The sequence below is a fragment of the Charadrius vociferus genome, unplaced genomic scaffold (genome assembly GCF_000708025.1).
Source record: "Charadrius vociferus isolate BGI_N301 unplaced genomic scaffold, ASM70802v2 scaffold280, whole genome shotgun sequence".
Lineage (NCBI taxonomy): Eukaryota > Metazoa > Chordata > Aves > Charadriiformes > Charadriidae > Charadrius > Charadrius vociferus.
In genome coordinates this window covers 786,631-803,580 of record NW_009646340.1, presented here as the reverse complement: position 1 = coordinate 803,580, position 16,950 = coordinate 786,631, and the positions used below count along the sequence as shown (strand labels likewise).

At 37.2% G+C, this 16,950-nt stretch overlaps 1 protein-coding gene across 1 annotated transcript in view; it reads right to left on the bottom strand.

Annotated features, from left to right (window-relative positions):
- ZMYND8 (zinc finger, MYND-type containing 8) overlaps positions 1 to 8,141 on the bottom strand; it is a 53,657-nt gene extending 45,516 nt beyond the window's left edge. The window contains exon 1 of the mRNA XM_009887846.1: positions 8,031 to 8,141. Within this exon, the coding sequence (XP_009886148.1) occupies positions 8,031 to 8,044 (14 nt within the window). The 5' untranslated portion in view covers positions 8,045 to 8,141. The remainder of the gene's footprint in view (positions 1 to 8,030) is intronic.
- Between the last annotated feature and the right edge of the window lie 8,809 nt (positions 8,142 to 16,950).

The window sequence follows — 16,950 nt, the reverse complement described above, 5'->3', positions numbered from 1 at the left end:
GGCAGACCAATTATACTGCACATTTGTTACACCCTTTCCCAGAGGGCCTCCAGCAACGAGGAGCTGGCAGTGTGTTGCAGACACCAAAACATTTCATGCACCACTTGCCTCTGCCCATTCTCTTCCCTAAGCAATGGAAAGGGATGGGCCCGCTGGATGGGTTTGTCGTTCTGTTCCCATGTTGCATTGACTTTTTCTTCCCCTCTCCCCTAATAAAATCCTATTTCAATATCACCAAACTGTAACAGACCCCGTATTTTTAAAACATCATGTACATATGATTAATAATGCACACAGGTAAATATGTAACAATACAGACTAATTCTGTCAAGAATGAAATAATTTGGGAACACACATTACCTGGTTTTAAAGTATAGATCCAGTTTCAGACACAGACTAGGACATAAAAGTCTTTATGAGACTCAGGTTGAAGTCATAAGATCATTTTACACAGGTTGCTACTAAAAGGAATGGTTTCCACAATCCCTAACCTCATGTTCCAGAAATCATGTTCATTTTAACTGAATCAGTTCTGTGATCTAGCTCACTGTGCAGCTGGATGGGTAGAAAAGAGGAGATAGGAGTGTACCGCATGTGGGAAAAGGGGGAAAAGAGTAATATCCTTTTAGGAGGGGCTCACAAATAAGTTACATTAAAGCAATCATAACATTCCAGACTCATCCAAATCTATCTAGTGCCATTTTGTTCAAATCACAACCTCAGGGGAACATGATACAACACGATACAGTAGTTATTAGTATTAAAAAACACAGTTGAGAAACGTATCAGTACAACAACACAGTAGCAGGAACTGTTCCTACATCCCTGACCAAAGGAGCAGAGGAAGTCAGAGCTGAGTGAAGATGCTCTGCACCTGTGGGCCCAAATCTCCCACTGCGGGGTGGGGGTTACAGGTCAGGACTGCTATGTATTAGTTACAGCATATGAGGTTTCTTCAGCTTTTAATCTCTCTCTCCCCATCTAATGAGTTTAATTTAGGGAATTCAGCCAGTTTCCTCCAACAACTTTTTCAGTGTTCTTTCAATTGATCTATAGAGACAAGAAAAACATTCTTCGTAAGCAGTTCCAAGATGAACAAAGTATCTCGACTTGACACATCTCTGATACATCACATAAAAGATGCCCAAAGACAGCTTTCCCAAAGATTTGAAGTATAAATGAACAGTCAAAAATGCATTCACCACTTGACACGAAGAGTCTTCATTTTTCTTAGCAATGGAGGTGCATATATCCTATATACACATATGCATGCTGTGTGTCACCCACAAGTAAAACAAAATTCAGCAATTATCTACTACGCTATGAAAACTGAGCCTGAGAGGAACAGATTGCATCCATATTCTCGACTATAATTAATCTTGCTCAATCTTTTAAGGGCACAAACATTTAATTATGTTAAAAAAAATCACTGAGACTGTTCTGAAAAAAAAAAAAAAAAAATGTTGGGGGAACAGTTAAATAAGCATATTAGACATAGCTATAAAAGATAGTTAAAATTCACAGCTCTTCAGAAGCATCTCCCATTGTTTCATTTGCTGTAATGTTGCTTGCACAACATGACATTGTTTCAATGGTGGCAGTGATGATTGTAGTGGTAATCTTCAAGACTCAAGTTTGTAAATACATGCTAGCAATTCACAGCAAGTTTACAGTCACTTCTCTAAAGCTGACAGATCTTTCCACCTTTGCATCTTCCATCAATATAAACAATATTCTGAAAAGGCTTTATAAAGCACAAGCGTCCAAACACAGAAGTTTCATTGGCAAAATATTTCAAATGAAATAATTCAAGAAAAACAGGTCCCTAATGACAGGTACCTTACTATTACCCACAACAAAATAAAAAGAAAATTTAAACCAGCAGCAAAATAATTTTAAACAAGCATCTAGTTCTATGGAAACAATAGCTATGTGATCAAGTAGACTATTCTAGAGAGTTTTATTTTGAGAATTCATTTTTGCAGGGCTTAGAGCTGTTATTTCAGACAGCATACATTACTATCATGCATGTGTACTATGAATGTGATGCTCTGACATTGCAGATCAGAAATGATACCGGTATATACTCAATTAAGTACCTTGATACAATAAATACAGTATGTCATACTGAAAGCTACTTTTATTTCCTCATTAAGATGAATGAACACAGGAACATATTTTAAGAACACAATAGAAATTTAAGCTTTGCCAGTTTCACTGTCAATTGACTAGAACCCCAATTAATCATTTAAAACTTCCCTACTTGTATTGCCAAAACTTACAAAAAAAAAAATTGTTTTCTAAAATGTTAAACTCATTTGTTTCATACAAATTATTTTAACATGTCTCAATGAGGGGAGAAGGGGTGGAGGTTATTCCTTTGGGGATAGTTGAGGGCAGAAAGAAAAAAAAAAAAAAAGGATTGCAAACATACCAGATTCATTGATACTTAAGTAAAAATGCAAAAAATCCTCAGCTGCCCAATTCGTAAATATGTTCTCTATTAAACTGAATAGAAGGTGGGTTTTTTTAATATGAAATTAAGTTTTTCAAATTTCAGAAGAGGAAATAAAATACTGACTTTTCAAGTTAGGAAAATCATTTCTCTACTAGTAGTTGTACTTACCTGAAAAAATGTACATATACAAAAATATTTAAAGCTGCTCTAACCTATATTAACTACAAAGAGCAATTAAAAGTTGCAGATGAACTACTGCACCTTGACATTTAACCAAGAAAAACTGACAGATAAGGAAAACCACTCGAAACAGCTAATGCCCATATACACAACCTAGATCTACATCAGGGAATAAACACATTAATTTAAAATCAAGAACTATATATTTATTGAATTAATTTTTCCTTTTAGTTAATAGAAAACAAAACAAAAAAAACCCTGATTTAAGACTATAAGCACTAAAACTGAATTTCATCCTTAAGATAATTCCTGCCTCTCCTATATCACATTTGTGAGTAGCAATTCTAAATAATGATTTCAAAAAACTGCATTCAATAAAAATTTGAAAAAATATTTGCATGCCATTGCTGAATAAATAGCAGCTTTGTATAAGCACTCACCTATAACAGTCTCTTACTCATCGGTAGCTATGCTATTTATGCAGGATTCTTAAAATGGCGTCTGACAGCACTGCACTGCCTCATTCCTGTACTGTAGCTAAAATGGTAGCAGTTTATTCAATAACAGTATCTCTTGTTTAAACAGCAGTGATATATTCAAAGCAAGCATCTAAATATCAGAAATGGTGAAGTGTGACAAAAGGACACCTGACATCCAAATGTTTAACTAAAAAGGCACAAGATAGGGAGTTTTGTGAAGTCACAGGTTACTAAGGAAATCACTCAATTTTAGATTGATTCTCCAGTTTGAGCACCTCATGTTTTACGTTTCCTTTTACAGAATTCCCTGCAAAATGCTCAACTTGTATTAAGCAATTAACGTACACAAAATGCTTGTTCAGATACCTACATACAGCAATGTTTAAGCTAGTTACCTCTGGTAACAAGTGAAATAAATACATATGTATATTTAATTTAAAGAACATTTAGGTTCCTTTTAAAACCTTACTCTTACTCAGTGTGCATTAAAAACAGACCCACAAATGAGGAAATCAGGGGAGGGAGGGAGATCCTTGGTGTCATAATGTCGTCTTTAAGACTATAAACCATAGAGCCGAGGCCCAAGCAAGGCAAACAGAATAGCTATAGATTTCAGATGCTAAAAACATAATTTAAGAACAACCACAATAGAAAGTAAAGGTTTATACTGGCTAAATTAAGGATGTTAACATCCCGCTACAGGATGGCTTTAATCTCACAGTATGAAACACAGATGCTATGACAACTGGCAATAAAGGGTTAATGTAAGAATGACAAATCAAATCAATAAAACTCAGTTCCTATGTAGCTATTTCTAAACTAGACTTTAGTCCATGAATACAAGACACGTTTATTAACAGACACATTTAAAATACTTTCTAAATACAATTTAAAGGGCCAAGCTTGATGGCCTACTACGACAGTTTTCAGTCTGTGGTTTGCAGACCCCTCAAAGCCAGTGTACTACTACTACTAAGGGGTTTGGAAACAATAACTAAGTAAATCAAACCTAGTCTAACAGCCTTCAACTCACTATGATGGGACTCATGCACCCATGGGAAAAATATTAGGGATCCACAAATAACAAAATTTGAAAATTGCTGTCTACCACGTTCCACATGGACAAGGGTTATGTTCAACTTCCAAGATATTCAGGAGATTCAAATTAATACTATGAATTCAAGACACAGGAGAAGAGAGTTTTTACTGAGATTTATCAGCCTTTAATCAATTATGCTGGAGTGGCACCATTGCTACGGAAAACTGACCAAGACCTACCACTTTTCAGCTACTGGATCCACATGGCCAATACACTTGAAAAAAAAAGCAATGGGGGGGGGGCAGGGAAGAAATAAACAAAAACCCCCGAACCACCACCAAAAAAACCCCAGGCAAAAGTGATATCACAAAATGGAAGATAGCTCAGGAAGCCAAGCCAATCGAAGTTTGTGGACACTGATAACAAGGGCTAAATTTGCAATGTAATTTACCTGTTTACGATTTCTGTGCGTGGAGTTCCTTTTATTACATGTTTCCTTAGGAGCAAAGTAGGTTATCCCCTACATTTCAATACTCCCGCCTGATGTGAGGGGGGGGGGGGGGAAATGTCACATTTACAGTGGTTTATACTCTGCATTCTTTTAATTTTCAGTATGTTAAGTAGTGTCATTTGTTTAAAGAAATCACTCAATTTTTCCCTAGCACTATTTAGCTTCCAACTAAAACAGTTTGCCTGCAAAGAAAGAGAGAGGCATGTAGCTTTTTAAAAGCTACTGTTTTAATCATAATTTATAATCCAGATCACCCCTTTGTTTTTCCCCCACTGCATTTTTTGTCCAGTTAACTACAAAAGTACCTGGATGTTGGCACTAAATAATAATGGCTAATCGTATTCATCCTGGGCGATTCAAATTACTCTTCAGTAGCTAGAAAACTTAAAGTGCAATTATACGATTAACTGCTAGTTACATTAGAATAATGGCCATTTGCTACAAGCTGAATAAAGCTCAGCCACATTGCTTCATATATGTCCTGTCTAATTGTGATATTAACAAGATCGAGTCCTGTAAAATCTTGGGTAGAAAGAAAGAATACATGCTTTTTCCTCACGTCTATCACTTAAACAAAACCCCACATTCCATCTGTCCTGAACAATAGAAAAAACGGCACAGTGTGCTGCTTATTATGCAATCTATGAAAGTGAGTGATAACATCATACCTTGACAAAGCACCAAAAATATATGACATTCTTCAGCTTGGCTGAATTTGCTTTACTTAGATGGAACAAAGATGGTAGAAATTTCCAGAAGGCCTTTCTCAGTCTTGCCACTGCAATTGTCAATCTTTAACCTACCCTCTGCTTCTATTGGCTCAAGTACTCCATGGAGCAGCGCGATTGGGCCGATCTGTAAAACAACACTGCTGTCTCTACCTTGCCTCAGACATCTTGCTGCAATGCAGACATTTATTTTTTGTGAACTATAAAAGAATTATATTTGAGTGATTAAAAATAGTGAACTTTAACAGACTCACGATGCTATGTTTCATCACATGCACAAGGGCAGCTTATACAAATATGTTTCACTGTCAGCCGTGTGTCTGGAGGTGCAGATTTGAAACAGATCCTAGTTTAACAAAACCTGTGGGAGCCATTTTAATACAAGCTTTCTGATTGCAGATCACTTACTCCTGCTTCCTCATATTAAACAAATATTATGTTGTGCACTATTTAAGACTGAAAGTAAACTGCTAATGTGTACAAACTACTGCTAGGAAAATTACGTCCAAATGTAATTTGTGTATTTAGCAGCTGAAGAACAAAAACCAGAATAACTTCTTAGCTGTGTTAGCACTTTTATGTATGCTGAAAAATGTATTAAAATTGCATACAGAAACACTATCCCATGAAACTCAGTGGTACAACCCAGCAGTGTTTCACGTTGCAAACTGAACTAGACATTCTTATAATCTAATCCGGATGAGGATGGGGGGGGGGGGGGAGGGGGGGGCTGTTAAGCAAAGTGAGATATTCAAAGTAAGAAAGACACTCACACTGGCAAACAAGTAACCACAGGTAGATTGCTACGTTACAGAATGTTATCAAATACATGGCAACCTTCTATAAAAAGCTAGCATGTAACTGTGCTTCGGTGCAATCATTTGCAAAGCTAGCTTAGCTCGTAAGTTCTTTCCTAAAATCATTAATGTGTATGGACTGTTAAAACAAGTGCAAAAATTTATTAAAAGGACAAAAGAGCACCCTTCCACTGCTTTTGTAACAATACTGGTGATCACTGAAAAACAGCTTGCTAAAACAAACATGCAAGCACTACAATTACAATCTTAAAGGGCACAAAATGTTCTAAATTAGTTATAAATCAAGCAAGTTTGTCTGAGATTATACTTTGTATAGTATCAGAAACGTATGCTCATTAAGCATTATTTACTTTACTTCATAAGGTCACTTCATTGCTGAGTACTAGCACTTTCATCACACCTCAAAAGCCTAAGGAACAACAAAAATGCGCTTTACCCTACAAACATGGTAATGAATGATCTATGAACGAACAACAAGTAGAATATTTTTCACTGGCCTAAGGTAAACAGGAAGTAAAAGGTTCAAACTTTAGAGGCAAATTATCAAAAAAATAGTGCATTCAAATTGGAACAGTTTACACATACAAGTCCCTTAAAATGGACATTAAGCAAATCTGACTTTTTATATGACTAACCACTATCATTACTTCATCTACTGGACTAACTGACCCAGTAAAAACAAAATGTTTGGAAAACTGTTAAAAATGCTCAGAGTAGCATGCTGCTTACTTACCAACTGTTCAAGCACCCATCTCATTTTTCCAGTTAAGAAGATACAACAGGCTGGCAGATTTGGGAATTGATCAAAAAGGAATTTCTTGAAATAATTACGTAGCATTAAACCAAAAGTTTTAAAAAACAAAAAAAGGGAAAAAACCCAAGAACGAACAACATGTACCACTGTCATGAACCACACATGATTTTATATCCTCTGGACTCCACAACACAGAACTGTGGCTGATACAGTGTAAAACAAAAAGGCACAGATAAAAGGTACATTAGTTTATTTGAACTATGTAAAACAAGAAATCTAACAGTTCAAAAACATTTTCCATAAAGAATCAGATTTGTAAACAGATGTACTGCTGCATTTTATTGATCAGCAGCCCATTTCCAAAATCTGCAGCATAAAAACTCCCTTTTAAAGCAACAAAATATTAACCATACATTGTCCCTCAGAAAGAGAAACACGTTGGATTAATTACTCCTGCAAGAAAAAAGGTTCAATAATCATTTTAAGTTAAGATAAGCTGCATAAAAAACATGATGCAACAGCACACCACCACCTAGGCCCAATATCTACAATCTGCCATTAGCACTTTTTGCTGATGTCTAGGTTTTTAAAAATCCCATATTTTCTCAGAGATAACTTATCTTAGCTATTCCATTCACTGTTTAGAAAGGTAAACTTGCCTGTTCTTCTGTCTGCCATTATCCCTGCTTGACTCCCTGTAGGGCAGTTAAATGCATCTGCTCCCTAGCTTCCATTTTCTCTTCAGCAGGCATGTGACACAACAGACAATAGTGCTGGCAAACTGCTCAGAGAGAGAAAGCTTCTTTGGAATACCAGGATCTTGATAAACTCTAAAAACACCGTCCTCCTGTGAAGAAGTAGGTATGCCAAGGTTTTGCCAGTCTGCAAAATAAAGCTGTGGCTAATGGCTACTAACCATGTGACCCAAGAAAGCAAATTTAAACAGTTCCAACTTAATAAAGTGCTGTGGTGTGAGTTTTGCACAACAAATCACAGAGAATCACACTCTCAACCCACAACTCATAGGCCTTAGAGAAAAAAAAATGTAAAAAGTAAGGCTTACCTCTGTGGATGCATTGTTAACACAGTGTTATGTCAATACTTATAAAACATGGAGGACAGGCTCTCAGTACTCAGGCAGAAAGGGCTTGGCACTTCAGCTTGATGATCTGTCTTCCTAATAAAAGCTAATCCCGGATTGGCTACTTTGGTAAATCTGAATGTAAAGCTTCAGGGGATTGGCTGAAACACTTCCTGAGCGATTATCTTTGTGCAGCTCTGGCAAGCAGGAGCCATCCTGTGCATAGAGAAGACAGGCTAAGCTAGGCCCGTTTCAGCAAAAGAAACTTGAAAAGAAACCCCAAATGTGCCCTCCCCGTATAAAACACACAGATTTTCAGGCAGAGGGAAGTGATCGCAAACTGCCTGCCTGAGCAAATGTGTCTCAACATGCCACTGCTGAAGGCATTTGGATATTTTAAACCTGAAGGAGGAAGAGTTCACCCAGGTCACAAAAGCTATTCTTTATAAACAAAACGCTAAATTTACTTTGCTGGTGTTCTGCGATGAGTTGCACAGAGAAAGCAAGGCCACCGAAACAGAGCACAACACCGAAAGTGAACATGCACAGGAGGGGCTGAAATTAATAACTGAAAACTCACAGAGAATTCTCCTATTCCAGAATTTAAATATATTAACACCTACCGTAGCAACCATACACCAACAGTGTGGTTTCTTTAGACACTATGATAAGCCGAGCCTTAAATAGGAAAAATTTCCATGTCTCATATCCACAAAAGCTATGAGACCAGTGAAACTGCATTATCACAGAGGGTCGCTGCCATTCAGTGCGTGCCCTCCCTGTTTAGAAAAACGCTGCAGAGCATAACCGAAAATACCAGTACCCCACCAGATACTGTACTCTCAAATCCCCCCTCCCGGCCCCCACCTTTCTCCTGCCCAGGCTGTCTGTTACACAAAAATCTGACTTCCGTGTTAGCCGGCTGCAGCTGCAGTTTCCTGTCCATTAACCCTGTAGGACTTGGCACTTTTTAAGACACAATGCAGGCCCTAAAAAGATGTAGATTTCTCTACGTGGCAAATTACCTGTCTGCTTTCACAAAAACATTAATATAGCTTCTCAGACATTTTTGCTGTACCTTTTGTCTTTTATTCAAATCTCACAAGTGAAACAAAACGAGAAAACAGCATGTACACAACTAGTTTGATCTTGGGCCAATTCCCAAGCATTTGATTAAAAATGTGATTCGGTTCTCTTCCCTAATGCAGTGAAAGTGGGCGGATTTCTTGCTATGCCAGGAAGGAAGGAAGTCTTAACTCCAGATGAAGGTTTAAAAGGACTAATCTTTAGAAAGGCCCCAGCAAACCTTCACATTTTTGTGCAAAATTTTGCCCCTGTGTTTGGTAGCTCAGCATTATCGTTCTATAGCCTTCAAGAAATTGCAGTGGAAACCACAGATGCAAAGGTGATTCTGAAGCTTATCACATATAATCAAAGAGATTATTTATTAAAAAACAAAACAAACCCAAAACAACCCCAAATGGAGTACAAGAGGGAGAGGTTTAATAGTAAAACAATAGTTATTAAATAATGAGCTAAAATAACCAAAGCAAAATAAACATGCTTCCAGTACAGCATGCAAGATCTAGGATTGTGCAAAACCGACTATAGAAAACCCTCTCCCATAAATCAAGGCCAGCTGCAAACAGAATACGCACTTCACTCTATCTTTACTCGGGTGCTAATGATCCCAGAAACAATCGCCACAAATAAAACTAATGCCGTCCTTTCGCTCCAACCAGTACCTTTCATGATATAACTACTTTACCACACAAACCTCTTTGCTACAGAGCTGACATGACTTATCCCTATGCAACTCAGTAAAATGAATAATCCTACCCTGCATTGTCCCATACTGCATTCAGATTATTTCTTGAGATACCATTGTCATAGGAAAACTGGCAAACCACCCTGTCACTGGGCTTACGTTTTTTGTGTTCTTGCGTTTTAGGCTGCAACAGCGGATTAACAGCCCAGAGTATAAATTCTCATCTCATAAGTAATTCTGGAGTCCCTGCTGGAAGCATTTTCCCTTTTTAGCTTTGGCAACGTTTTTCAGGGCAGGGAGCAGGAAGGCTCATGGATTATACTGGCAGTTTGTTCTGTTTTAGGAACGTAGCAGAAACTAGAGAGAGTGCTGCTATAAAGGGAATCGTACAGCCCCCTACAGCAGCAAGAACACACCGGAAATACATGACATTCAAGTGCATATTTGCATCAGTTTTAACAGTTCAAACCATTCAAGATATGTTTCTTTTTAATTGGATACCTAAAGGCCTATGCCACTCAGAGATCTCACCCCCACAACACACAAACATCCAAATTTTGATTCCTCCATGCAGTAAATGCGAGGGTTGTCAGTCATTAACACTTATGTTCATTGTTTGACTGCTCTACTCTAATATTTTCTATTTAAAAAAAAAAAACAACCCGAATCCCTATGAAGTACAGCAAGGGGGCAAAACTAAATACACTGAATTTGTCAATGCTTTGTGCTAACCAACTCTGGGAATGCAGTAATGCTGATGGTGACTGGGAACACTGCCAAACTGACACACTTGAACCTATCAGAGAGAATCAGCATGCAGCAGATAGATAGAAGCAGCCTTACAAAAGGCCTAAGGTCCTATGCTCTTGATTCAAGGAAACGGTGGCCCAAATTCAAAAGAAAAATTTACAAACCTTCAGTCATTAGCAAGAACAAAAACCTAGAAAACATAACAGACAAAATATAGCATTTGTATTCAGCCACTAGGCTACTCTGCTAAAATAGAAAAAAGAATTCTGTCAGGAATCAGAAAGGGAAAGCTTGAAATATGTTTCTCTTTATTTTCTTGTCTACACACATATTTTGCAACAGAAGGTAAAAGTCTGGTATAACGACACACAAGTACATCTGGAAAATTCAGATGATTTTGTCTGTTAAATCACAATGATTGATTGCACATCCTACTGCAGCTTGACCAATCCTTTTACATAGGAGTGGTGAATTTTTTGGAGGGGGAAGGGAAAGAAAGGTAAAGAAAACAGAGACAGGGAAGCTAAAAGCTTTGTTAAAGCAGAAGAGATGGCAGAGTGATTAGATTAGCTAGTATTTGTCCTTTTCAATGCTTTGGAGATGTTAAGGGAAAACAGGGCTGTGAGGCAGGAAAAAAAAGGGCTAAAGAGAGAAACCAAAGGAAAGATGGAAAGCACAAATTCAGTCAAAAGGAAATTAAAAGACAACAGTGTTAGAAGTGCAACCTACTATATATAGAGTTCTTTGCAAAGAACTGCCCACTGTGCAGAATCTCCAGAAAGTGCACACATCAAGCACCACAGTGTTGTAAGGGACTATACTACTTAATATATACTGAAAGCCTCAAAAATAAACAAATACTAGTAAGGGATTTACCTGTATGACAGAAACAGGGGTTTTGATATGTACCCCTATAGGGGGTGAATCGTCACTGGCAGAGAGGGAACAGTAGGTGATGGACTAAAGACGGAGCTTGAAAAATAGCATTTTGAACAAATACACAAAAAGAAAGGGGATGTCATATTTTCCAAGGATAATAATAAATAAAATAAAAATTAAAAAACCCCCAACAACTAACCACCAAAAAAACAAGGAAAAGAAGTTGCATTAAGGGTTTGTAGGTTAGTCCTGAAATTCCAAGTCATTGATTGACAACCCTAATTTCTAGAATAAGAACACGAAACATTGTAATTCAGTGTCTTTCCTTTTAAGAGTTTTCTCCACCTTTTCCCCTTTATCCTGAACCTGCCAAAGTATCAGTAACTGCTTAAAGAACAGAAGATCAGACTTCCAATTGACACAAAATCCAACAATAAATGTCTATAAAGACAGTTTCTGAATTTTTAAAAGTAGGCTATGTGCTAAAATTAGTGACCTAAGAAGGCTGGTAATTTTGTAAATTATCAGAAACTAATAGAGAATATGTTTAGATCCAGTAGGTAGCTGATTTGCCTATAAGCTTGAAAGGCTTTGTGGCCAGATGCATGCATGCATTTGTCCTTCTGAACAATATCTTTGAATACTTTTGGTTTACATTACTTGTTCTGAATCACAATGGCCACTCATTGTCTGCAGATTAGAAAGCTGATTTTGTTTGTAATATACACTGAATATCTGGTGCATTATGAAAGTTCTCTTGACAGTCATTTTTAGTATACTGTGCAACTGCCTTATGTACATTTCCTTCTAAAGGAAATCTACATTCATGTTCAGTCATCTGCCAAAAATACCTGCAAAAAAAAAAAAAAAAGCACCCTTGAGCCCTTTCCTTTAGCAGCTGTAGCTTTTTCAAAGAGGTACTACAGCCTATATTATCTTAAGACATAAGCCCATATATTTCATCCCTTTCCCTTGCAGTTTGAACCAATCTCTTCACAATTTAACAGCTGGGAGCTGGGCTGTTAGATACCCTGTATAAAACAGGATTTTCATTATTATATATTTAAATTATATGTTCTGTATTAAAAGTCCAACAGATATAATTTATATCATATTTCATATGCAGCCAAATACTTTTTCAGTTACGCAGAAAGCAGCTGGAAGACATATGCAGATACAGTGCATGTCAGACCTAAAGTATATCTACCATGCAGCTGAACTGCACCTGTGTAGCAAGTGGATTTGTCATGCCTACTCTGTGGTAACACGGTACGGAGTCCAACTCACTGCACATGCAAGGTCTGTGGCTATGGAAATGTAGATAGCCTGCATGAGAACAAGGTAGAAAATCCTGAAAGAAGTCTGTGTTTCACCAAGGGATTCTGATGCCCAAGTGAGAGAAATCCTGCTTATAGCATTTATTCTAACATCAAGGTCCTTCCCAAGAAAATAGAAGAAAGCCACTACTGTTAGGGAAGAATTATTTAGGACCAGGTCTGGCTAATGCTAAACTCTAGTCCTATTACTATGGTTTCTTTTTCTCTTCTGATTTTGTCACATTCAGGAATCACTTGGTTAAAAGTACTGAGATACATGACTTTTTTTGTTGTTTTGTTTTGTTTTGTTTTTTTTTTTTTAATAAAAGCTGATTATCTCACAGAAGACTCCACCAGCTAAAGCTCACACCAAATATGTGAAGTCATGGAATTACAAACATACTGTTATTACAGTGATTTTTCCTCTCGCCTAGGCTTATATCTCATCACAACCCACTGCAGATTTAGATTGTATCACTCGTACTTTTAACCTATTTCCTGCTCCTCTATGCACTAAATTTGCAGTTTGGCTTCACTTTTAAGGCTCTGAATATTCACACCTTACTCCTCTCTACCTGCTATTCCAGTTGCTATATTCATCTCATTTTTGTGGTTTGCCTCTCACTAGCAAAAAAATCCTTTTTTTTTTTTTTCAAACCGCAAATGTGCAGTAAAATCACTCTCACAAAGGCTTAACGCATAGTTTCACCAACTTTTTTTTTGGTTTTTTTTTTTTTAATCAGATATACTAGCTTAAACATCTCACGCTTCCTTCCAGCCTCAGAGCCCAGCTCAGTCACGTTTCTAGCAGAACTGTCGGTATGGTTGCATGGAGAACAGGATCGGTGAATCGAATATTTACTGTGTTAACTTTAACCCAGGAAAGCCACCAGTTCACAATAGTTCACAACACTGCTGCAATAACAACTGTAGTGGCACAACTGAGAGAGCAGGAGTGAGCAGCTTGAGATAGTTTAAACAATCACGACCACTAAAAGAAATTTTTGTTAAACTATGCGATCAAGCACTGTATTCATATTTTCACCAGATCTGTGTTATTAACTATGTTTTCTTCATGCCCAGATGACACTGTAGATCTGTCCTTGTCTCTTCAACCTTATGGAAGGGCAGGAAGAAAGCAAGCCTTTGAAATATAATCACGTATCTGAGAAGAAGCAACACGTTTTCCAGCTGTGTCTTTGTCTTCTGAAGCCAGGTGAAAGACTTGCCCATAATTAGCACACATTTCATTCACATTAACTAACATCTGCATAAACTGTTGAATTCATTTTAGCACCTTTACAGATTATTACTTTGCATGCGCTGTTGGACTTAGATTTGCTAAACCCTCCTTATCAGGTGACAGAAATGAGAACACTCCTGAGCTAATGCCCCTGTAAAGTTGTTTCCAAAAGGCAGGCTTTACTTTAGAGAAATCTATATCCACATTAAAAAACATAATTCTGAAAGGGCAGAACAAAACATGCTGTATTTATTCTACTTGGCAATAACATAAGAAAATCCAGGCATGTGTTAATTAGGCACACAAATAAGTCCTAACTATGTGACTAGTCTGCAAACTTTTTTATTAAGTGAACTTCAATACTATTTTTAAAGCCACAATATCCTCATATGACAATAGAGTGGACAGATGTCAGAGTTTAGAGGATTCAAAAGCGAAGTTGTATGCAACACTTCAACCACATAAGGAGAAACAGAACAAAAGTATAGGGGAAATAAATATATTTCTGTGTTGAAGCTACTATAGGTCCAAAAAGAACTCAAGCGCAAATGTCAATTTACCCTTTCATAAAGCATTACTCTGACTTCTTGTTTAACGCCCTTGCTTAATCCCGGCTTTTAAAGATATGTTAGAATATATCTACAATGCATACTGAAAATAAGTTGTGATGGTACTCTGCATTTCACAGTGTAATTCAGGAAATACCAAGGTATTTCGCAGAGGAGGAAAAAGAATTCTGCAGATATTTCTTAAGCAACTCTATGCAACATCCATTCAGGTGGAAGATAAAATTGTAATTGCGACCCTTATTTTACTGTCTTTCTCTCAGTCTGTCAGCTGTATTTCTCTTAAAAATCACTCAGATTCCAGTCCTGCAATTTGCACATTTTTAATCTTTTCTGTGCATTCAGATAACTGCTTGTTTTTTCAAGGGATGTAAGAACATTTTGGGAAAACAACCAATCCTGGACATTAGCACTGTGCAAACATTTCAACACAGCAGAAAAACATGATTCAGGGAAAAAAAGAAAAGATTTGATAGTTGTTATAATTCTGATTTAGAGTGCATTTTTCTTCATCTTTATATAATAGCAGAAAAATACATAAAATACAAAAGGAAAAAATATACCAACAATCCTAACCGTAGGATACAAATCAAAATAATTTTCATGACCTAAACTGTTGAGGGATATTAGTTGTTTAACATAAATATGTAAGTTTTAATTAGAATAAATTACTTAGGAATATAATATGGTGTGATTTGTGCTGTTTGCTCAGCTTTACTTAGCATTTACTTTACTCAGCTAGATTTACTGAAGCCTTTAGACTGCGATAGAGTTATTTTTCTGAGTAATTTTCCTAGCAGCTGGTACAGTGCTGCGTTTAGTCTTTTAGTATGGGAAAGTGTTTTGATATCATGCTGATGTTTTGGTAGTGTTTTTCCCAAGTCTGGGACTCTTCAGTTCTCCATGTTCTGCCAGTGAGTGTAGGTGCATAAGGAGTGTAAACCAACCCTCAGCTGAAACTGCAAATCAATGAGGTAAGAGCCTGCCTGGACACAGAAAAAGAATCCAATTGTGTGTTACAAGACTCCAGACCAAAAATCACCATTGCACTAAAAGACACATGGACAGCACATGAAGGGTGCGTGAGGGGTGGGTATACAGATGACAAGGGTATAATTGCCCAGGGATTTCTTTGTTCGGGGCCAGTGTCTTTGGAGGCACCCAGCCTGGGCTGTTCTTGCTGTTGTACCTTTAAATTGAATTAATTATTTTATAAAATCTGACACCTGAGACTCAGCTGCAGGAAAACAAGGGTCAAGCCTGAAGAAGGAGGAAGCACGCCTGAAAGTAAGTGTGTGCATGAGCATCACCATGAATGGTGTGTGTGCCCCAGCAGCAGCTCCTCCTTTAACATAAATAAATCTTGTAAATGTGACAGAAACACTAATTCAAAAAGATGAAAAATATGCTTTCTAAACTGCAAATTTATCAAACCGGAGACCCTATCTGCACATATATTTTGAGTCCAGCTTCCGAATAAGGCCTGAGATTTTAATTAAACAAGATGGTTAAGGTTTATGTAAGACTTCATTGCCACTGAAAGGGGAACCATTATTACCAAGCCCATTCCCAGCTACATATTCCCACTCCTTCCATTGCACTGGATTTATTATTTGTAGAACCCTGCAGTGAGCTGGTTCAATTTGCTCAATCAGCAGAAAAGTAGATGCAATGGTGGGGTTAGACTCTGCAGCCATAAATAGTGGAGGGAGGCAGATTACCCCTTTCAACAGCTAGCAGCAGTTAGATCAGTTCAAATTGTCTGCATGTCCTGCTTTACCTCGAAGTCTCTGCTATGAAAAGAAAATTACACGCAAATATTGGCCAGTTCTCTGGACTTTCTGTGTTTTGACCTCTCAGTGCTTCTCACTCATCTGCAGTGTTTCGGGTAAGATTAGTTCTTGGCATTTTTTCCTGTGAGCAAAATGAACTTTTTTGCACTTGTTCTTTTTTTCTCCTCTGTGAAATTCTATATTAAAACTAAAACAAAACCATAAAACACAAACCCCACAATACACTTGCAGCAAGCTTTATTTACACATATATGCATTTTTTTAGGAAAACTTAGATCTTGATGGACAGAATACCACCAGAATTTCAAATTGTACCCAAAAAATGATATTGACATTTTTTCTGACAGCCCAGAAAAGAACAAAGGGACTGTATGACAAGCAAATACTGTGCTCTCTTTTTAAGAGCTGAGCAGCATGGCTGTATAAGGCAGGGCTATCAGCAGAAAACTCAAAATGCAGCTGCCTGTATAATTTAAAATATAAAAAATGGTTCTATATAACTCATGCATAATAATTAAAAATTCTCTTTAACATTCCTTCTATTTGCAAAGATTTGTAAAGCAAATGCAGCAACAGGCAATTTTTAA